This window comes from Lonchura striata, chromosome 4 (genome assembly GCF_046129695.1).
Source record: "Lonchura striata isolate bLonStr1 chromosome 4, bLonStr1.mat, whole genome shotgun sequence".
Lineage (NCBI taxonomy): Eukaryota > Metazoa > Chordata > Aves > Passeriformes > Estrildidae > Lonchura > Lonchura striata.
Genome location: NC_134606.1, coordinates 3,264,333 through 3,287,827, shown reverse-complemented (window position 1 = coordinate 3,287,827; position 23,495 = coordinate 3,264,333). Strand labels below are relative to the sequence as shown.

General features: G+C 46.2%; 1 protein-coding gene across 1 annotated transcript in view; it reads right to left on the bottom strand.

The window, feature by feature from the left end:
* Positions 1–23,495, bottom strand: part of SMOX (spermine oxidase) — a 51,963-nt gene that overhangs the window by 5,451 nt on the left and 23,017 nt on the right. Inside the window, exons 2-5 of the mRNA XM_021535757.3 lie at positions 19,736–19,970; positions 14,558–14,784; positions 5,943–6,116; positions 2,507–3,206 (exon numbers count right to left, since the gene is read on the bottom strand). Coding sequence (XP_021391432.1) covers positions 2,507–3,206; positions 5,943–6,116; positions 14,558–14,784; positions 19,736–19,943 — 1,309 coding nt within the window. The 5' untranslated portion in view covers positions 19,944–19,970. The remainder of the gene's footprint in view (positions 1–2,506; positions 3,207–5,942; positions 6,117–14,557; positions 14,785–19,735; positions 19,971–23,495) is intronic.

Genomic DNA, 23,495 nt, shown 5'->3' with positions numbered 1-23,495 from the left:
CAGAAGATGTCACAGAGCACCAGGTGACGTGTGGGAGATCTGAGCTGCCTTATGGAAGATCCAGGCTTTCCACGGAGGTCAGGATCCTGGCAGGACTAGGTTCCTGACTAGTTAGCTGACCTGTGTGAACTTGAGTGGTGGGAAAGGCTTTCAAAGCTGGGTTTGGTGGTGCTAACTGGACCAGAGGAGTGCAGCCGTGCTCAGAAGAGGCTGTAGGTGTATCATGGTCTAATCCCCTCTCACACTCCCCCTGGAACAGATCAGCAGGGAAGAAGGGAGGTGCAAGGAGAGCTGAGCACACTTCTGTTATTTCAGCCAGCCTGGCACCTGGCCCAGGTCAGCCCTGAGGTACTGCTCCTTTTGGGAACCTCTAGGGGAAACAGGAGCAAGGAAAACAGGATAAACCCAGCTCCCTCAGCCAGGGAATCCTGCAAGAGCTGCGAAAAGGTTTTTTACCAACAAGGGGACTGGGGGCAGAATGTGGAAGAGGCCATGTTGGGTAATGGTGCTCCAAGAACAGGTTTTCCTCTCACAGTTTTGAGCAGCTGCAAGGCCACTTCTCAGCTGATGCACAAAATGCTCATTGCAGGGCAAGGCCCTGGTAAATGCAGTCTGGAATTCTCCAAGGAGAGATAACCTGGGATTAGCTGTGTGGAAGAGCCTGATGGACAGTGACCAGGTGCAGCATCAGCTGGAACAGCAACTGCAGCACAGACCCAGGGCCCAGAGCCACATATCTCCATGCTGGGAGGAGAAAAACATCCAACACACATAAACAGTAAATGTGAAAAAGCCCAAGAAGAAAGATGGAGAGCAAACTCCCACATGCCAAACTACAACAGACCCAAAGAGCCAAATTCCCACTGGATGAACTGAAGTGGGATTTGGTTGTTTTTTTGGTTTGTTTTTTTTTTTTTTTTAATAGGCCTTAAGCAAGAAAAGCTGCAACAAACAAGGTTGTACATTCAGCACTGCAACAACTTGGCCTGTGAGAGAAGAGCCTCCTGCTTAGCTTGTGTTCCCTGCAGGGAAAAGATGGCACACGGGGACTGGTGTGACACAGCACATGGGGACACCCAACACCCCTGAACACCAACAGCTCAGGAGGCACAGCTGAAACAAGGATGCAGGCTTGGGCACCGAAATAGAGCTTTTCAATCCAGCGCCTCTACCCTACAGCTCCTGCAGAGAGTGGTAAAACCTCTTTAGGCTGTAGTCAGTTATGCAGAAGTCCTCAGATTCCAGGGCCCTTTCAGGAAAAAAGTTCTTCACCCAGAGGTGCTGGAAGAGGCTCCCCAAGGAATGGTCACAGCACCAAGCCTGACTGAGCTCAGGAAGCATTTGGACAATGCTCTGAGGCACAAAGGGATTGTTGGAGTGTCCTGGGCAGGGCCAGCAGCTGGACACCATGATCCTGATGGGCCCCTTCCAACTGAGGATATTCTGTGATTCTGTGACTCTGGATCTCCATGTTGTTGTTAGCAAATGGTCAGTAAGGACAGGGGAAAGCTGCACGTGTGAAGGCAAATTTCTCCAGTTAGCTGGAGCTCCATGGACAGGAGGTAAGGTTGGAAACCTACTGAGTGCTGAGATTGGGCTAACACCAGCTACCAGGAAGATATAAATCATTTAATCACAGAAGCCATCTCTAAAATAGCATAAACTACATCTAATCTTGGAGGATGCTCCTCTTATAACTGCATGTAGTTCTGTAAAAACTCAAATCCCTTATTTCAAAATTTTAAGTCCACGACTATTTCTTTCAGTGTTACAACCTTACACCTGCACTTGCACAGTGTCGCCCATCAGAAGATGTCAAAGACTTTCAGATACAAAAATTCCTTTTCCTGGGAAGGTGTGTGACCTCTAGAGAAGTGACTGTGGACAAGCTGAAGCCCAGCATCCAAGTATTATTGCTTTAAGTGGTTTCATTTGGATTTTCTCAGTGTAATACACCTAAGATTTGCATTGGTCCAACTGCTACCCTTAAAGTGATGTGTGATCACAAAACATGAAATCTGTGAAGTCCAGGAAGGTTTCAGTGACGCACCCAGAAAATGGGAACTCCCAAGATCAATGAATTGTTTGAAATTTGGGTCTTTGAGATTATTTCCATCGATCTGATACTGAATGGAAGCCAGATTCAACCACACCTCAGCTGATCTAAACAGGTTCAATTTCTGAAGGGGCTGTGCTGCTCTCCACAGCTGAGATCAGCCCTCAGAGCCTGACAGCTCCAGCTGCTGAAGAGTTATTTGTGATTCAATAAAGCAGAGGATGTGGAATCCTCCAGCACTTCTGCCCATCACTTCCTGAGCCGGTTTATCAGCCCCTCTGTATAAATAGCTCCCAGGCACACCCAAGCAGGAGCTATGCTGGAAGCACACACACATTTCAAAGGGACACAAAATGCCAAAGAACTAAAAATGACTTTAAAGCATTTCCTTCCTCGTGGTTATTTGATTCCCCAGCCCCACGCTCCCTCTCCCACCAGAGCACGGCTGACCTGTAAATTTACGTAGCATTTCGGTGCAGGTTTCTGCCACAGTTTCATCATCACACTTCTCCATAATCAAAGCCTCTTCTCCACAGATCCAGCCACTGAGGACATGGCCGTACCTCTCGGGTGGGTACAGCACATCAAAGCTGCAGATCTTCTTGTACCACAGCTCCTCAGGATAAGTCAGGCTCTCGCTCTCCGCCTCGTCCTCCCAGACAAACTGGATGCTGTTGCACTCAGAGCTCCAGAAAGGTTCTTCAAACTCCAGGAAGATCTTGTCAGTGGTATTGATTCCCAGTTTCTCAATGGCCATCACCTTCTCCTCAGGCAGGCGGGGGTGGAACAGGCTCTCATGGCGCTTCTTCAAGACTCCCAGGGACACGGTCACAATGACGTGGTCAGCTGGGATGAACTCACAGTCCTCGCACTCTACGAAGACATTGGAGCCCTTGTTCCCCTCAGGGAGGTCACTGTTGTGGTCAGCCACCCTCTCAATCTCCTTGCTGACCGACTGGTTCCAGTGGATGCACTTGACCGGCTTGCGGAGCTGAATGACAGACTTGGGAATGGAGCGGGCCAGAATCTCCACGATTTTAATGAAACCACTAGGAATGACGTGATGAGCCCCAGGGATTTCGGTCCATTCCCCAAATTCACTCAGCGAGACTTCATCCATGCTGTGGGAGCTGCTCTCACAACTCTCTACCTAAGGAAAAGCAACACAAAAGCAACATTGCCACAGAGCAACTCCTTTAGACACAGCACAGCTCTGCAAGGGCACAGAGGAGCTGCATGAGATGGGAGTGCTGAATTCCACTCTGAAACCAGAGTAGTTTTGCTAGTAAAGAAGTGCTTGGCCATAGGATCTGAACAAAAATCAACCCTCAGCCTTTCTTGCAACCAGAGAAACCATTTTGTCACGGTAAAGAGTTGGAGATGCATCATCCAGAGTGCAGAGAGCAGAGGGTTGGAGCCCCTCTGATCTGAAGACAAACTGAGAGCTGGGGCTGTCCAGCTGGAGAAGAGAAAGCTCTGGCAAGACCTCCTGACACCCTTCAGTAGCTAAAGGTGCTACAAAAGAGCTGCAGAGGGACTTTGGACAAGGCCATGGAGTGACAGGAGAAAGAATTACGGCTTTAAACTGATAGTCAAATTAAATTAGATATGAGGAATCAATTCTTCCTTGTGAGGGTGGTAAGGCCCAGCACAACTTGCCCCCAGAGAAGCTGTGGCTGCCACAGCCCTGGAAGTGTTTTCAAAGCCAGGTTGGACAGGACTTGGAGCAACCTGGGCTAGTGGAAGGTGCCCTGCCCATGGCAGAGGATGGAACTGGATGGTCCTTCAGGTCCCTTCCAACCCAAACCATTCTGTAAACCTGTAATTCCATTATATCTTTGCTTCTGCACAATTCTGGGTTAAAGTTCTGTTTTCTATCCTTTAAAACCCTCTGCAGTGGCCAGGGACCTGCTGCCTGGTGCTCCTACAGCAGAACCTGGAGCTGTGTTGATCAGATGCTCACTCCAATGCTAATAAACATTCCCACGAGGAGCCACAAAAAACTTCTGGCAGCTCTTTCTGCTGTCTGCAGCTTTCAGCATGCTGTCAAACAGTCAGCAATCAGCCAGCTAACAATCTGCCAGAGGTGAGAGGACCCTGCTCAGGAGGAACTGAAGGAGACGGGAAAGGGAAATGCCAAGATGTGAGCCACGTGTGTTTGATGTGATTACCAAAGCTTTAGATCCATTAACCTGCTGGTTAATGTTTGTAGGAGTATTAAGCATAGCTGTAGCTCCCAACAATCCCTGGAACAAAGGCAGGATGTTTGGCCTGTCTTGTGATAAGCTTCTAATGATAATCCTGATACACGGGACACAGTGATCCTAAAATCTTCACATCACCGGAGTCACAATCACTCGCGCACTGTAATTCTCTAAGCATTTTAAGGAATATTACAATTCCTTGCCTTGTCCTTTGACCTATTTTCCAGACCTTTCCACACTTTAATGACTGTTCTTTGAAGCCTGACAAGCCTAGACAGTCTCCCTGTGGAGCAGGCTGGTGCAGGGCAGGAATCTGTGCTGGGACAAAGCAAACGAGTCAGGGATGTACCAGCAGCTCCCAGGCTGCTCCTGTGCCTGCAGGGACCAAAGGTGCCTGCCCTGTCCTGGGCACTGCCTGATGACTCCAGTGGGGACTGTGCTGTAGTTCCACCCTACCCAAGCACTTCCCAGACCTCCCCCAGGGTCACACAGCACAAAACTCATGGCACACAGCAGGATCCTCATCCTGCCTGGATGCTCCAGCAGGACATTCCGCTCCTCATGATGAAGTTAAACACTGGTGGCTGTTTGACTCTTTCAACCATGAAGGCAAAACGTCAGGGGGGAAAAACAAGCAACTACCAAGACTCTAACCCAAGACAGGTTAATCCCCACTCTGTCATCTGATAGTCTTAAGTATGGAAGCTTTGTTGTTCTCAGGTATTTGCATGAGAAGAGATTTGCAAGACGTGCAGAAACAGCTCTGAACACCAGGAAACCCCGAGCTGTATCCAATGACTTAACCCTGTCTGCATGGATGATACATAATAAATAACTGAGCTTGACATGGCAGCTGTGGAGACACCCTGTGATAAAAGGCTTTGGGTGAGGATGCTGAGGTATCAGGCTCAGGACACCAGGGTTCAAACTTCAGCTTTATCTCCAATCTCCTGTGAGACTCTTTAGATCTTTATTCCTCTTTGCTTTAGCTTCCCACCTGAAAACAGTGAACACATGACAAAGTGCTGCTTGCCTCTCCTGCCTCATGTCAGAAGCTTTTAAGTCATTCGAAATGAAATAAAAATGACTGACACACTTTACTCGTGGAGTGCTTAATGCAGTGCCTCATCTCACAGAGAACTCATTTAGCCAAGGCACCAAGGAGATAAAAAGAACCATGGAAGCTGTGTGGAAAGCTGGCTTTACGCAATCTGTCTTGGATTTCATTGCTCTACCTTCAAAATGCTTTCTGGGGATTTCTTCAGCAAATTACTAGCATCAAAGTTACATTTCTTTTGATCTCTGAGAGGTAAAAAACACTCAGGCAGGATCAGGGGGTGCAGGTGTAAGTCACAAGATAAGACATTACTAAAATAACCTGAAAATAGAATAGCTTTAGGTGGCAAAAAAAATCTAAATCACACCAGAAAAACTAACAAGGTCTAGGAAAGCCTCTTCTATTAAGACAACTGGCATTTTAAGGTAAGGGAAAAAAAAAAAAAAAGAGTAAAGGCATTATTCCTTGCAGATCCACTGTCTTTGGATCTGCATCAGGAGAGAAAGTTGTCAACAGCAACACAAACTGCAAGAGGGCACAAAAAGCAATTTCCAGGGCTGGGCAGGGCTCAGCCAGGTGCCTGAGGCTGAGGATTCATTTGCACCCCAATGATGTGCACACCAACCTTCAGGTACTGCTGGATCATGGCCAGTTTCAGCCTCTTGACGGCCTCCGTGTCATCCGGGTCGGCCTTGACGCGTTTGCGCACGACGTCCCGCGTGAAAACGCCCACGCTGTTCTGGCTCTCGGCATTGACTGGTTTACCTCGTTGGAAGAACTCCTGAGTCAGGTTATAGACCTGCCAGAGACAGGACACAAGGATGGGATCCCCAGCAGGATGCTCCTTCACCTGTGCCAACCCAGAGCATTCGGATCAGCTCCTCCTCCCAGCACACCCCACAGTGATAAAAAGCACCGGCTCTTCTCCCGCCTCCGTGTCCCAGGTTTGAGAGCAGCCCTTCCACCCTCTCCATTATTTAGAAGGAATCCACCAGAGTGGGTGAATTCAGTTTCACAGCTGTTTTTCTCTTGTCCCATTTATGGGGACTTTTGAAGGATTTTTGTATGAGTTAGAGATGAGCTTTTTGAGTTTTTTAGATGATGTGATTTATTTTTCTTATCTTCTACATCAACAGGAGACGTGAGCTTGGCTCACATCTTTACTGCATGGTTTAGAAGGTCACAAGACCTCTAGCTTTAAGACCTTTTAAGGATTTATTGATTAATAAAACACTGTTAATAAGGATATTTATGTTTTTTAGTCAATCCTTAAATATTTTGTTTTATGGATTTATGCTACAGTGTAAGCTTTCTTAGTTAATTATATTATGATACATAAACCTATAGTAAAGTATTCTAAACTTCTTACTTATCATTGTAACTACTTCTATTTTTTCGATATCTTAAATTCTAAAACTCTAAACTTTCTTCTTTTTAGCTTAACATGTTTCTTCTTTAAATTATAAATCCACATTCTCACTTCTAGTATTTAAGTTTGGAAGCCTTCTCCAAGATCTCAGATAAAATCCTCTGTTTAATTCTAAGCTTTGGCTTATAGGCCTAAAGTTCTGAGAATTCCTTGCATTTTGGATTCCAACATCCCATGAAATCAGGAAGTGACAAACAGCAGAGGAATTCTGTATGCACACACATTTTACTTTTGCACAGGACATGTAGAAATCCATGGAAAACATCTCTAGAGCCCCTCACCAGGAGCCAGAGTAAAAAACCCTTGTAACAAATTGTTCTTTTTTGAAGATATTCCTGGTGTTTTTTAACCCCAGTTTTCCATACAAGCTACGTAAAGGCAAGGAAACACCATCCACCTCAGCCCTCTGCTTGTGGCTGCCTGGAAAAACTTGTATTTCTATCTACAGTATTGTCAGAAGAGCCTGCAATTGCATCAGGGATGTTCCTTTCTATGGAAAAAAAAAAAAAAAAAACAACTTCAAGAGGAATCTTTTAATACAGGAAAGCTTTCAAAATATGCCTCTCAGAAATGCAGCACATCCCATTAATGACTTGTTTGTCCAGAGTGTGTCCCCTACTCATTCACAACATGCCACAGGGTGAACAATAATCTTACAAGCACAGGGGATATCCCTGCTTGGGGTGTTTTTCCTGTCAAAGATGGTTTGATTACACCTTATGATCATTTTTTGGAGACAGATGATTTGGATATGTCAACAAGTTGAAGTCTACAGTAAATATCTGGTAGAAAGCTGGTAAAAACTGTGGCAACCTTGCCTTCCAAAAGCTCCTGGAGTTTTCCATTCCTTGCTGATAGGGCTAATCAACTATGGTTTATGTTCTTCCCACTCCAATTTTCCCCAAGAGCTTGATTTTATCTCAAGTTTTAAGAATAAAGTGAATTTGAGGAGGCAAAATAGAGGGAAGAAGAGGAAAGGGAGGAGGAGAAACACTTTGCAGTGGTAGGAGAGAGAGGAGGTCTGTGAGCAAATGGAGGAAGGTGAGTTGACAAGTAAGGGATGAGGAGGAAATTGAAGAAAATAAGTGAAAGGATGGAAAAAAAAAAAGGGGGGTGAAATAAACTATAAAAACAGAGAAGAAACAATCACAAGGAAAATGAGTGGGACTGGTAAAGATAGAAGAGAATTGCAGACACTGCCTGGGACACAGCCATTCCAAGGAGATTCTCAGACAAGAAAGGTGGGGCCCAACGTCCTGTATGAAACAAAGGCTTCCAGCAAAGGAAACTTTGGCAGTTCCAGCATCCCCTGGTTCTCAGGTCCCTGCGTTTCTGAGGCCACAAGCACTTGCAGCAGGTCCGGGCTGCACAGACCTTGCGTCAGCACAATCAGCTCGGCTTCCATAAGCTGATTGAGCTCTGTAAGCAGATAACAAACTCACAGGACAAGCAAAGCCCTGCTAAAACCCAGCCACCACTCGGCCCACAGGAGAAGTGAGCCTGACTATGGTTTTGTTAACCATTCTATTCTTCACTGCTCCACAGAGAGCAGGGCAGGAAGGCACAAATTCTCTGTGCTGTAACCATCAAGGAAAGCCTCTCCTGGAGGTGCCATCCCATTGATCAGACAGCAGGTAAATTTAATCCCATCAGGATTTCTTATTTCTCCTGTTATTTCCTTGCTTTTCAAGTTTAAAAAGCGTTTGGACAACACCCTCAGACACAAGGTGTGATTTTGGCAGTTTTCCTTTGCAGGCCCAGGAGCTGAACTTGATCCTCCTAAGTCACTTCCAACTCAGGATATTTTGATTCTTGGGGGTGCTGAACCATCCGAGGAAGAACAGGAGGCAAAGCTGTGGTAGGCAAGAAGCAAAAGGAGAAACAATAGCAGGTCCTACATTGAGAGATATATGGTCAGAATAAATGAATGAAAAAGATGCTTTAAATGTATGTTTTAATGAGTATGAGCAGCAAACATCCTGTGTAAGAAGCTATGGAAGAGCTTCGCTAGGACACCTCATTTAAGGCAGATTTCCAATGAAGCAGGAGCAAAATTGTGCTGTCTGGAGTTGGAATTATCCAGGCTTTCCATCCCTAGATGGGGAAAGCACTGTCATTCCTATGGGACCATCCCTCGGGTCACTGGGAACAGGCAACTGTAGTATCTGAAATCCCATACTCCTCAAATCGTTTCAGCATTTCAGCAGCAGGGTTCCTGAGAGAGTAGAAATGGACTTTCCCTCAAAGATCCTGGGGAAAGGTAACAACAAGAATGACCCAAAAGATTCCGCTGATTTTCTAGTTAACCCTACAAAATCTCCCTGCATCCAAACCAGAGCTCCATGCCCAGCAAGGAGAGCTACACCACAGACAGTCCATACAACCTTTGTTTTTCTATTATCACACACCTGATACAAGCAGAGAGCAACACCAAAGGACAGACTGCATCAACTCCCATCTCCTACCACTGGCAATCTCACATCCCAGCAGGATGACCTAAACATGTCTCACTCTAAAGTTTCTGTGAGCTAGGACAGAACAAGTGGCCCTAGAAGCCTGTCTGAAAAAATAGAAGTAAAAGACAGATTCTATTCTATGCAGTTTTCCTTCCCTCATTCTGAAGGCTTATACACAATTCTCCAGGGAATTCACAGAATCATGGAATAGTTTGGGTTGGAAGGGACCTTAAAGCCCATCCAGTCTCACCCCCTGCCATGGGCAGGGACACCTTCCACCATCCCAGGTTGCTCCAAGCCCCGTCCAACCTGGCCTTGGACACTTCCAGGGATCCAGGGGTAGCCATAGCTTCCCTGGGAAATCCATTCCAGGACCTCACCACCCTCACAGGGAACAATTCTTCCCCAACATCCCATCTAACCCTGCCCTCTCTCACTGGGAAGCCATTCCCCTTGTCCTGTCTCTCCATCCCTTGTCCAAAATCACACTCCAGCTGTCTTGGAGCCCCTTTAGGCACTGGAAGATGCTGGAAGGTCTCCTTGGAGCCTTCTTTTCTCCAAGGTGAACAAACCCAGCTCCCTGGGTCTGCAAGACAGAAGGGGTTGAAGGTAAGAAGTTTAAATGAGTTAACTGAATGTCCACAGTCCTGAAACAGTTTCACTTCAGCTTCCATCCTCTGTCTTCTTTCTGAACAGCTTTGGGGCATCCTACAACCAGGGTCTGTGCAGGGAACGTGGATTCCAGCAGGGATGTCCCCTCTGTTACCTACAGGCTTCCTCAACCACGTGTTTATTTACTACCTACGTGCTCCTCCACCACAGGAAAAGGCAGTTTCTTAGGAAGAACAAAGCTAAATAAAGAAGTTTCTCCACGCTGAAGGAGGTCAGGAAAGCACATCCCCATCCACACTCCTTCCTGTCAGCACCGCTGATGATGCCCAGCATTGTCTTTTGCTCACTTGGCTTAAAAATTGCTGTGACTTAATCCCTGTCCAGTAAAAAGCCCTGATGGAGATAGGGCTGTGCTGTTCCCAGGCCAGACATCTGCCAGTGCAATAGAGGCAGGGAGGGAACGGTGACTCTCGGTGGCCCTTTGGTCCTGCTTTCCATGATAACTGCAAGGCGAGGCACCGGAGCTTAATTGGGGATGGCAGGAAGCCCAGCACAGGGTGGGGGTGAGGAGGATGGAAACGTTGTCATTCTTTGGCATCCCTCCCCCAGAAGCTGTTGCAGCACACAGGAGAAAGCTGACAGATAACAAGGCCATTAATTAGCTGATTGTTAAAGGGAGGGTTCCTGGGAAGCAGCTCTTCAGGGACCACATCCTTGCTGAAAAGCTGAAGTAACAAGCAGGCACTCCTCCTAAATCAGGCTGGTGACGAACTGTGTTTTTTTGGCTGCTTTTAACGTGTCCAGTTCACTACTTCCCACCTTTCACTAATACCTGGGAATCAGCTTGAAACACCTCTCTGGAAAGAGAAATGAGGACTTAGAAGGGACAGAGGAACAGCTCTGAGATAAACTGAGATAAACTGTTCACAATTTCTGAGGCATTAATCACACACACAGGCCCCAAAGGTGCAGCCATTACCCTCACAGGTCCCTCTGGTCATTTGCCTGAGAGTCATGCAGATGTGGTAGAAGCAAAAAGAGCTAAAATCCTCTCCCAGCCCCAGGATTCCCCCAGGTATCCTAGAAGGAGTGGAGAGGAAGATGGGAAGATTACAGATTCCTGATGTGGGCATCACACTCTGGGGAAACCTCCCAGGTGCCTCTTTCCTTTTGGAGACTGACCAAATGGAGTGACAATGACCCTGAGCACTGCCAGCCCCACACAGCACACAGTCTAAGAAGGACAATCCTAAAAGTCCTGCCCTGTCTTATGGTGTTTCCCTTGGCAATGCACAGTTGGGAGACCAGGTAGATGCTCTGCAGGACTGGAGAGCTTCCTTGAAGGCACTGCCCTCCTTCCACGAGAAGAATTCAGGTCACCTCAGCCACAAGCTCATGACAGATCCTGACTGACCCCAGTGCAGGGCAACAGCCTCTCCCAAGAAACTTTCTGCTGGAGAAATGAAGAGCTGAGCAGTCTTCAAGCAGTCTGACTGCTCTGCTTCCTCATAACCAAATAAAGCTCTTGTGAGACATCCCTACAGCTATTAAAAATGCAGGCTACTGCAAACAAAAACGCAGCAAAACTTGTATTGAGGTAGAAGAAGCCAGCCAAAAAAGATTGGATAAGTGCCTGGAAAAAGCCTAAGGACTTTCCAGATGAATTAGTGAGGCAAAGCTCTAGAGGTACAGGGGTGCTTTGCCTTTCACTCCAGGAAAATTCAGCACAGAGAGATCTCACCTTGCTAAAATGCAGTTTCAGAGACTGCACATGGCCCAGTGAAACTGAAGGGAGACCCCCTGCACTTTGAATTCCCTCGAATTTGATATCCAGATGACAAGATAACCGGGGCCAGAGAGACCCAGCTGGGGAAGCAGAGCTGAAGGCACAGGCTGGAGCCCCAGCAGCAGCTGCAGGCACAGCCAGGCAGGGTGTGAGTGAGGGGGAGCGAGCCGGCTGTGCATGCAGGGCAGGACCTTGGAAGGGTGACAAATTTAGCCCTGCTCATTCAGGGATACATTTTCCACTGATCATGCCAGCCCTACATCCCTGATCAGGCTTTGCACCCATCATGGGTTGCTGGCTGTTTTGTGGGGGGAGCTTTCTTTTCAGCTCAGGACAGGGTGTGTCACAGCCTTTGCTGTCTCAGCTTCCTCTGAAGGAGTGAGATGACATGATGGTGGGATTGCTAATAAAAACCTCAGCAAGGCCAGGGAGCTCCTATGAGATAAAGGAAGACCCTAATCTCTGGATTTAGTGATTTGTAATATGACTTTTTATCCTGGACAATTGCAAAATGCTTTAACAAAACCAATCATAAAATCCACCTCTTTTAAAAAAAAAAAAAAAAAAAAAAAGAGATGCACAAGTGAAAATTCCTGCTGCTCCTCCCCAGCATCCATTTCACCACCTGTTAAAACAACAGACCTTTGGCCAAAAAAAAAAAAAAATCAAATAACCTCTAATGAACATGCAAAAACCCCCTCACAGAATCACAGAACGGGCTGGGTCAGAAGGGACATTGAGGATTGTTTTGTTCCAACTGCCCTGCCATGGGCAGGGACATCTTCCATTAGACCAAACTGATCCAAGCCACATCCAACCTGGCCTTGGACACTCCCAAGGATCCAGGGGCAGCCACAGCTTCTCTGGGCAGCCTGTGCCAGGTTCTCACACTCTCACAGTAATGCTGGGGAAGTGGGGGACACCCCAAAACACAAATCAGAAACTCAGCATGTGTGGAACACCCTCTGCACTTCAAGCCAGAGGAAAACGTCCCCAAAGCCACACACCTGCTCCTGGCTGCCCTCCCTCCAGGGCACTTGTATTTCCTTCAGCCATTTTAACTGTTTTTATGAGATCACAGAGCTTGCCTGAAGTCCCACTTTTCCTAGGCAGAGCACGGAATAAAATTCCACAGCCAAATGCCTCAAATCAGAACAGACCCTCAGCCTGGCACTCCAAAGAGGCTGGGACAAGCAGCTCCCCAAAACCATGAGCTGCTCCTCCAAGCAATTCCAGCAGGCTTTGGAGGAGGGCAGAGAAAGCCCCTCCCAGCAAGAGCAATTAAGGGGCTGCTGATGTCCCCTGCTTGGCTCCAGCTGCCCCTGAAGTAGTTTTTATCACCACGAGTGGCTGCAGACATTTTTACAATCCATAAATGTGAAAGCCTTTTCTGTCTCCTAGCGATACAGATCTCCTGTGGCAATGATAAGCTAATTAGGTGTTGTGTAAAGAAGATTAACTTTTAATGTGCTGCTCTCTCATGTCACTGGCTGCCCCTTTCTCTCCCCTTTAAAAGAAAAGGTAGATTTACCAAATTAATTATTTCTAAAACACTGGTACCTTGCTATGGCCTTTATCTTACTGGGTTTATCTCAAAACTAAGTGGCTCTCAGCTTTATATTCCCTTCTCATTTTGGAGTCTGCCCTTCCTTTGCTGGAAATTTTCCTATCATCTTCCAGACAGGATGATCACCGAGCCCTGCACACAGTTTGGCAGCGTTCCATTTACATAAATAATGCTGCACACTGCAGTATTTTCATTTACTCCTTCTAGCCCCAGTTGCTGTTAATCATCCTCCACACACATCTCACCTGTCTTCTTTTCCTGCCTGGAAAAAGTCTCACTCATTTTTTTTAACCCAGTAATATGAAAAACTGTTCAGATGAATTATATCCACCTGCATTTGTCCAAGACATTGTCCACAGGTTGGCAAATCCTTCCCAAAATGAGATTTCTTTGAAATTCCTACTACTCCTCTCTGAAACTGAAATGATTTTGTGCCATCCCATCACTTATTCCAGTTCAGAAACACAGGAAAGTGCCAAAAACCTTCTAGAAAGAAAATAAACCCTTTTTCTGCTCCCCACCCAATTCTTGATAATTCTTCACAGGCTACAGTGACGTTTCTAATGCTCCCAGACATATTTTTAAACAAAGTATGCAAGAGTAACCTGAGTCTAGTGAGTGTTCAGCCAAGAGTCAAATACTGAAGTTCGCTGTCAGATGAAAATCTGAAGGTTTTAGGCACGGCTACAGCCTGATGAAAATACTCATGTTTTGTTCCATTTTCTACAACCTACTGAGAGATCACATTACCTGGAGGGCCAGACAGTCTGCACTGACCCCTCTAAATGTACTTCACAACCAACATTAAAAAAATGTGGGGAATAATTATAATTAACTTTGGCAAGCAACAGAGTTTAAATAACCTTCAACTGAAATCCACACTGGTCTGAATCTCCCAGAAAAGATGTTCCTTTCCTTCTGATGCAAAAACACAATTCCTACAAAACTGCACTGACTTTGGCACACCACACAGCATTTCGTAGTATTTATAACCAATAAAAAGTCACAGGGATACAATATTTAGCTGGTTGTTGCTAAGGTTTTGCCTTCTACTTTGTTTAGCAATTTGATCCTTCCACTACTCTTTTAATTAGATACTGGATTAATTACTAGATCTCCCCAGCAAATTACTGGATCTCCCCAGAAATAGTTGCTGGAAGTGATTAAATAGATTACAAACACAGAAAAATGGTTCTTCCTCACCACAGAGAGTTAATCCCACATCAGAGAAATGGAGTGCAGTGAAGCAGATGAGAGAAAACATTGTTTTTCCAAAGAAATTCAAGACACCACTGTTTTTCTACCTTCATCCTAGAATGTTCTAACTGCCAAGGGGTCTCAGTGCTCCAGACAATTCTACCACTTGACAAAGCAGCTGGACACCACCAACCTCGTTGTATAAATCACTGAATTCTTCAACCACATCTTTCGGGATCCTCTGCCCGTTGTTGGTGAGGTGATAAGCCACCCCATTCTTGGAGTAAAGACTGATCCGCCCAACGCTCCTCTCGCTGTCAGTGGTCTCTTCAAGCAAACCATTGTCTTCTGCTAGATGATAGACTGGGTTTCCATGTGAACCATGAATCCACGTAGCTCCCAGTTCAAAAGTGGCATGCCCTGCAGGAGAGGAAGCCAAGCAAACTGGTTATGGAAGCCTGTGTTTTCCTGGAAGCTTCTCACGCTCAGCCCTGAATAAAATGTGCAAAAGCAGAATTGCCCAAGGACTGCACATGTTTGAACATCCCTTAAGGGAGTTTTCTCTGTTCGACACAATGCCAGCATTCTTCAAACTGGTCCTCTGGGATACAGGTTTGAGTTTTGCCAGAAGGATGGGATGTTGCAATAAAGATCCTTCACAGTCACACACCTTTGAGATTTAAGGAGAAATTCAGCCCTTCTCAGTTCCCAGTTCTCACCACAGTTGTTGCCAGCACTGAGATGTACGGAAGTGTGGATTGCAACATTGACCTGAATACTGAACCTTGTCATGTGACTAAAAATGGTTGTTATTTACAAAAACACCTCAGATTAACTGCAATAAAACATGCATTTCCATTCCCCAAATGAGTAAATAGGCTGCATTTTACTAGTTAAGCCTTTGGATATTTATATATCAGGTTCTTTAAAAAGAGGCACTGTCAGGCTAAACACCAAAAGCATTTTGTTTTCATCACCTGTACTCTCTTCTACTTGAAAAACATAAAGAGTTTGGCCAGCCCCACTCACCGCATCCTTTACAATATCAGGATTTGCTCCAGGGCTTTGTTCCCCCAAACCCAGCACTGCCAGACCAGGCTGAGAGTACAGGGGGATGCTCAGCAGCTGAAAGGAGGTGCTAAAAATAAGCTTGGGTCATGTATCCCTCATATTCTGACAGATTCTCAGAAGGCCAAAGCTAGTTTAAAGTCTGAGAGAGCTGGGCATCTCCCAGCACCATTGCAGCGATGTGAGAATACCTGATTAAGCAGGGTAATTAATAGAATCCTGCCTGATGAAGAAAGGATGGTGCAGTTCCCAGCTATCATTTGCTGTTTAAGATGTAAATGTATGCTCAGACAGAGAGGCACTGCAGCACTGAGCTGTGCTGCAGTCAGGTTTAAAGGGTGAAAGCTCCAAGGAATGCTGTTCCCTGGCTGAGCTCCTGCCTCTGAGGGAAGCTCCACAGATCTCATTTCCCAAGCAGCCCCTTTGTCAGTGAGAGCTGTGCTGCCTGCCCTTCAAAACCTGCAGTGCAGCAGGAGGTTTCTAGAGCACAGCACCTGCTCCAGAGAGCAGCAGCAACACACAGACCTGAACACTTCAGGTGCCACTGACTCCAACACACCCCAGAGCACCCAGCCAGGTGGAAATGACTGAACACTGGCAGCCAAAGGTAGAGAGCTCATCAATATTGCAAGTGGCAGTTCCCTGGTTAATGCAATCCTCCTGCAAGTCAGGCTGTTCCAAGCAGCAGCAGGATGCTGCCTCCTGCTCTAGGGCAGGAGTTTGGTCTCTGCTGCACAGAAATCCTGCTGAGACACCTGATTTTTCAAAGAAAACAATTTGCCAGCAGGTCCTGCTGCTGCCTTAGTGCTTGGTGACAGTGATGATGTGTTCCAAGTTCTCCTGTTGAGCTGTGTGGAACATAATCAAATACCAACAAATTAAAAACTAATTTTTGCCTGTAATATCCATGCTCACTATCATCACTACCAGATAAGCCAGCTCTCACCAGGTGTAAGTTAAATGATTAGTTATTTAAAAGTGTGAAATTAAATAAAGTTCTTTTAAACAGAGACAGCAAATTTACTTTCAGGGCCTTAAAGGATTTTAGGTTCAAAATTAATCTATTTGGAATGAATCAAGCCATACAGAAAAAGAAAAAAAAAAAAAAAAAAAAAGGCAGAAAAACACACAGATTGTCCATCAAACCTCCTGGATAGGGATGGCAACTTTCACATTTCCCTTTTCAGCCTTGGCCATCTCTTGGGTAATTGTGAAATAGCTGCAATAGCTGCACTGGATTCAGATGTTATAGGTCACATGCAGGAAACACACAATGCACAAAGACACAAACCCTCTCCCTTACCTGTGCTAGAACCAAACCCCTGAATATCCAAATTACAACCCTGGGCTGAAAAGCAACAGTCTGTGCACTTGAGAGAAAATACTATACCCTACAAGACATGGCTCAGTGAGGGGGAGGGATTCAGATATAACCCTGAGAAGGTGCCACAATGCCAGAATGGTTTAGGGTTTGGAAGGGACCTAAAAGATCATCTTGTTCCCAATCCCTGGGCAGGGACACCTTCCACTAGTTCAGGTTGCTCCAAGCCCTGGCCTTGGACACTTCCAGGGAACCAGGGGCAGCCACAGCTTCTCTGGGCAACCTGTGCCAGGGCCTCCCAACCCTCACAGGGAAGGATTTCTTCTGAATTATTAGCTCTGCTGAAATTTAAATCAGATCTTTAGTAAAGTGTGCAGACAGGAGAGGCCAGAGCCAGAACACAGATCCACCTTGGCAGAGAACTGCAGCCCACACCCACACCAGGCAACCTTGAGAGCTGGCAGGTAAGAAGATAAGAGAAAGATAACACAGTTTGGAGTTTTAAAAAATTAATAAAAAACTAAGACTTTGGATGCCAGCCTCTGCTCTGCGACTAACAGTTACATCTACAAACTCCGAGATTGCCTCCAGACTGAAACACCTGCTCTCCTCTCCTGTTAATTAAGAGGTGTTAATGAGGTGGAGGTGGATTCCCAGCAAAGGCAGATATGAGTTACCTGTGAAGGTGGGCAAAGGGAAGAGAATCGGCCTCAGTACCAAAACACCAGAACTATTTCACAGGTGCCCTGGGAGAATGATCTGTTACTCCCCAAAGATTTCAGCTCTTTCACACTTCCCTCCTCTCACAGGCATGATCCAGGATATTTTTAATACAGTGGACTGTGTGTAAAGGACACACTTCCCATCCTAACCTCTGTGCCAAGTCGCAGCAGAATGTAAAGTGCCCTACTCAAAACCCTGGAGATTAGATTTTTCCAACTGCCTTTCCATTGGTTTCCCTTGTATGTTGACCAAGTTCACAGGAGATTGCTGTTTATTTACTGTAGTGAGTTTATCAAGCAAAACACAGTAAGTGATGTAAGCACCTAAGAAATAAAAAGAAAGCAGGGCAGCAAGAGGGCAAAAGTAATATCCAGAGTGGGATCAGAACTAGAATTAGTTAACTGAAATCAGGAAAGCAATTCAGGAAAAGCAGAGAGCTTTATGCCTCCTGCAGAGAAGAAACAGGCAATGTCCCTCTGCATTACCAAGAAGAGCTTCAGTGACTCCTGTGCTTCAAAGGACAATGTTTGTTCCAGGAGTTTTGCCTGTAGAGATTTTTAAATTGACCTGGTATTCAAATATTCTGAGTCTGCACCTTTATTACACACTAAGAAAGGAGGCTGCAGAGGTAGGAAAGCTGATAATCAGGATAAAGTGATACACTGAAGATGTTTTTCCAGCAGCCTGATTCCCAGTGGGTAGCGCCCTACACAGTAAATTAGGTCTAGGGAAATGAATGGGGTTGTTTGTGAAGCAGAACAGTTCGGGGTTTCCCCTTTCCAAGGGCTCTAAGCCCTGAGAAACAGCCTGGAGATTTGGCTGCTCCTGGGAAGGAGTAAGGCTGGAAAACCTGGGTGGAAACTGTCTGCGTAGTCACTCAATCCTGTTACACAGAGCTCCTCCTGTGCGAGAGAAAACAATCACCCAAATCTTTCATTTCATGGGAACACAGGTTTGCAGCAGCCCTGGGTCACAACTGAGGCAGGAGACAGCACAGAACCACCTACTCACCCTGAGAGGCGCCCAAGGATTTAAATATTTATTCTGCTGACACCGCCACACCCCAAAGCATTTCACACACACACATAACCCCATTTCCAAGGCTCATTTGACCTCGTGGCCACACAAACCCCACCAGCAGCCCTCTGTAGGTGCTGCTTATCACCCATTGGGGGTCTGTACAAATCACCAACGGGATGGGACTGCTCAGGAACGCGTCTTGAGCTGTTTATTTTCCAGCATCAGCCTCATTACATGGTTATGACAATGGGAAGATGCCAGCAGCTCACATCCCAGGAAGCAGACAACTCAATGTTACAACATACTTTAAAAGCTTCCTGACCAATCACACAAAGCAAAAGCACATTGACAGTAGTTCTATCCAACCACTAAAAGCACATGTATCTTTGGTTAAAACAATGCTCGCTTATTTTGAATACAATACCTGCTTGTTCTCAGGGGTCTGGTGGTTGAGGTGACCCTGAGATTGTAAAAAGTCTTTTTCTCCCAGCCTGCACGGCCAAAGAAGTCAGAATGCGTAGGGTCAGTTTCTCAAGTTGTTTATTTTCTTGTATCTCTAACATGCTTTCTCAAGGAGCTGTCGGTTTGCGACAGACTCCTACCCCCCTGGGGTGATGTCACTATTTTATACCAAAAACTACGTGTACTATGTTTACAATAACATGCCAATATCTATCATTTATGTTGGACAGTGTGTCTCTACCTTAAACCAATAGAAAAGTGTCACCATCACAGCAAGATATGGAGAGCAAGATGAAGGCGAAGGTCAGGACATGCCCAAATCCCTCCATCTTGTCCCCTTGAATCCTTTATTTTAAAATACTAAAATTCTACTTTTTCATCCTGTGTTAATTCAAATACCACACTACTCAAACCCTTGTGACTTGTAATTCTTCATACAAAGTTGGCAGCTTCTTCCACGGGCTAAAATCAAAGCCACAGATGTTTTTAACTTCATGCCAAGGCCTCTGAACCTTAAGATACAATGCACAAAGTTCCATTAGTAAGCTTAGAACTTCCTAATATCTCGCTAGATACACTTTTCTGTAACTTAGCAAGTTATGCTAGCCAAGCATTAATACACAAACCATTCTTCTATTTGTCCTTACTTTCTACTTCTTGTGTAATTTTTCTGCTGACAAATCTTACGGCTAACGCTTAGCTCTGCTGTCTCTGAGGCCTGCCTTGCGCAACCTGCCCAAACCCTCCGATTTGAAGGGCTCCCAGAGCCGCTCTCACCGATTTGGACGCTCTGCACGCGGCCCCCGATGCGGTCGGTCGCCTCGAGGACTGTTACATCCGTGAATCCGCTTTCCAGGAGCGCCTTGGCTGCCGACAGGCCCGCGAGCCCAGCACCGATCACGACTATTCGAGGCTGTCGCTTTCTCCGTAGGCCACTACTAAGAGGATCATCCGTGCTGTCTGCAGATATTTCACAACTTTGCATGCCGTCCAAGCTCTCTTTCTAAGGAACCTGTAGGAGGAAGGGGACAGGTGTGTTCAGGGAGATCAGATTGAGCTTATCCTCTGCAGTTAAAAGGATCAAAAATGAAGAAATCCAGTGGAAAAGAAAAGCTTGGTGAGTTAGACCCAGCCTTCAACACGGGATGCACAGAAAGGATAACTGAGGTCAAGCTAGGATGCAAAACAACTTTTTAGCCTGGAGCACCAAGAACTCCAGAAATCTCCACCCCTTCATGCCATGTAGACTATTTCCAAACAAGTCAAAGGACTTTCAAAGACACATCTTTTTATGTAACCTCCAAAAGTGGTAATTTTGTGGTGAAGACTTTTAAAAGAAAGAGAACCACGTCCCCAGTGCTGACAAGCTCCACAACCCAGCAATGAAGCTGCACTTTGCCACTGTGGCAACCACAAAGCCTGAATTTCAGATCCTCTAAGTAGGGGAGGAGGTAAGGAGGATTTAGCTCAAAGCAAGGACATTGGATCTCAAGCCAGTCATTACAGAAATGGGACAGACAGGAAAATGTCAACAAGGGCCACTCCAAAATTTCACAAAATGCAGCCCCTGGAGCCAACACAGTCCTGCCACATCAGGGTCAGCCTCAGGCTTAGATGAGAGGTTCAAACCCACGCCAGTCCTGACTAGTCCAAATCTACCCAAATCTCCACCTCCTCCCCTGTTTTCCTTTGCAAACTCCTACAAGTCACCTTTCTACTGCTATCTACCCTTATTTCTCAGGTCCCACCACATCATTTTAGTAGGTGGGACCATGGCCTGAGCCCATGGTTAAGGTTCAACCCTGATCAGGGATGGGCAGTGTGGGATGTCTTTATCTACAAAAGCTAGTGTGTACTTAGCTGGTTCTGGGTGGTTCACACCTGCCCTCAGGAGCACAAAGAACAGGGTGCAGAGATTCCTACCCCTCCAGACCTGAGCTGGACATGAGTCCCAACTTGCAAAGGATAAATGCACAGCCCAGAACTTATCAGCCCTGGAATCAGCTGATGCACAGTGATTTGGATAAAGCACGCACACAATTCCTTGCCTCCCCCTCCTCCCTCTCCAGAGGTATCCAAGGAGCTCATAGTGTGCTGCCTCTACCTGTTGCCAAGCTGCTGGATATCCATTCTGAGTTCTTCCTCAATTCTCCCAACATTTGGCCACTGACAAAGACTCCTACTCCTCTCTTCCATCACCAGAAGGGTCGACTTAAAACACTGCTGGCCTACTGCAGTAAATCATCACAGGAACTAATGAAGCACAATGAAGCAGTTTCGTTTGAAGAGTCCCTTTTTCTCCAGGATTTTAGAGGATTTATGTATGTTGACCAAGCAATATCCACTCTCTGTAAGGGAGCTGACACCAGACTGCAGTCGGCAGGGATTGAGGCAGTGGTATGAAGAGGAGAGTGGTCCCACTGGAACTCTGACAACTCTTTTGAAAATGTTTGGCTTCAACTGAAACAGCTTCAGCTCAAGCCACCCTTCTGTGGACTCACCTGCAAGAGGGATTTGCACAGTGTGTGCAAACTCTGATTCTGCCACTGCACCTTGTCCCAGCTGGCCCTGCCTCAGCTCCAACTGCCACTGCAGAGTTTCCAACGGCCACAGCCCAACAGAAGGCAGATCACAGAATTCTGACGGATGGGACCTTCCAGCTCATCCCATTCCCACCCCCTGCTATGGACAGGAACAGCTTCCAGTAGCCCAGGTTGCTCCAAGCCCCATCCAGCCTGGCCTTGGACACTTCCAGGGATCCAGGGGCAGCCACAGCTGCTCTGGGCACCCTGTGCCAGGGCTCAGCACCCTCACAGGGAAGATCTTCATCCTAATGTCCAATCAAGCTCTCTCTAGCTTAAAACTGTTCCCTCCTTGTTCTATCACTGTCTGCCTGTGAAAAAGTCGCTCTCTGTCTTTTTTGTAAGCCCCCTTTAGGCTCTGGAAGGGGCTCTGAGTTCTCCCTGGAGCCTTCCCTTCTCCAGGTGAGCACCCCCAGTTCTCCCAGCCTGGTTCCAGATCAGAGGGGCTCCAGCCCTTGAAGCATCTCCATGGCCTCCTCTGGACTCACTCCAGCTGCTCCAGCTCCTTCTGTTGTTGGGGGTCCCAGCACTTCAGGTGGGGTCTCACTAGGGCAGAACAGAAGGGAAGAATTTCTTCCCACAGACATTCTACAACCCTCTCCCCTTCTCGTTCTCCTGAGAACACTTTAATCCATGTATTTTCATTGCCACAGTAAAGGAGCATCTTTTCTGCCATCTATATCCAGTAGAAATTGAAGGGTTTTAGCTCAGCCTTCAAGCACAGCTTTCCTCCTCCTGGCTTTGGCAAGCTCTTGTGAATTCTTCACATGAAAGCTCTAAGAAAATGTTTTCCCTCCTATTTCAGCATTTTAATACTGGATTAGATGGTTTGTCTAGACAGATGAGAAAGCAGGGTATTTTGCGTGTACAGAACCCTGATTTGGAAACCACCCTTAATTAGCCAACAACCTGTATCATACAACCAGCAGGGAAAGGCAATTAAAATTTAGAAAAAGCTTGAGCTTTCTAACCAGGATCCACATTCCAGAGTGGAATGAACAGGTGATATAAATACAGAAGGCCCCTGCTACACTTTATTTCAGTATCAATTATTCCCTCTTGTTTCATGAGTGAGACAAGCACATAAAACAGAATTCACAGAATGACCAGGTTGGAAGAGACCTTCAAGATCATCAAGTCCAACCCAGCCCCAACACCTCACCTAAACCCTGGCACCCAGTGCCACATCCAGGCTTTGTTTAAACACATCCAGGGATGGGGACTCCACCACCTCCCTGGGCAGAAAACTCCAGAACTTTATCACTCTATCTGTAAAAAACTTTTTCCTCATGTCCAACCTGTATTTCCCTTGGCACAGCTTGGGCCTGTGTCCTGTTTTCTGTCACCCATTGTGTGCTCTCCCTTCAGCACTTGCCAAGCCACCAGTCAGGGCTCTTGAGCCAGTGGATATTACCAGGTCCTCTGACACAAAGACAGTTTGGCTTTTTACTTCTTGATTGCCAAAAAGGCTTGTTTCTCTTTTATTTTGTTTTTTTCTTTTTTTCTTTTCTCTTTTAATCACAGGGTAAGAAGTGTGTTGGCTGTTGTGCTGTGAATCTCCCTCAGACTGTAATTTTACTTGGTGTACACCCTAGAGTAAGGGCAGCACTAAATCACAGCTTCATTCAAAGTAAAATTCCCCTGCTTTGTCTTGCTTACAGCTTTCCTGTGAGACAGCCAATAGACACTGGTTACCCACAAGAAGAAAATATCCAAATACACATCTTTCTTTGTCTAAAATATACAGCTTCCATCCTCTTAGCTCTTGTGCTTGTAACTGCTTCACTCAGGATATTTTAATCACTTGTACTTCTAGGCTTGCCTCCTCTTCTCAGTCTGTATCACCATTCTGTCCCTTCTCCTTAGGAGAAATTACTCTCCATTCAACCTCTCTCACTCCTGTCCATTTCCTTCATTCAAAAAAAACAAACAAACAAACACACACCTTTAAAAAA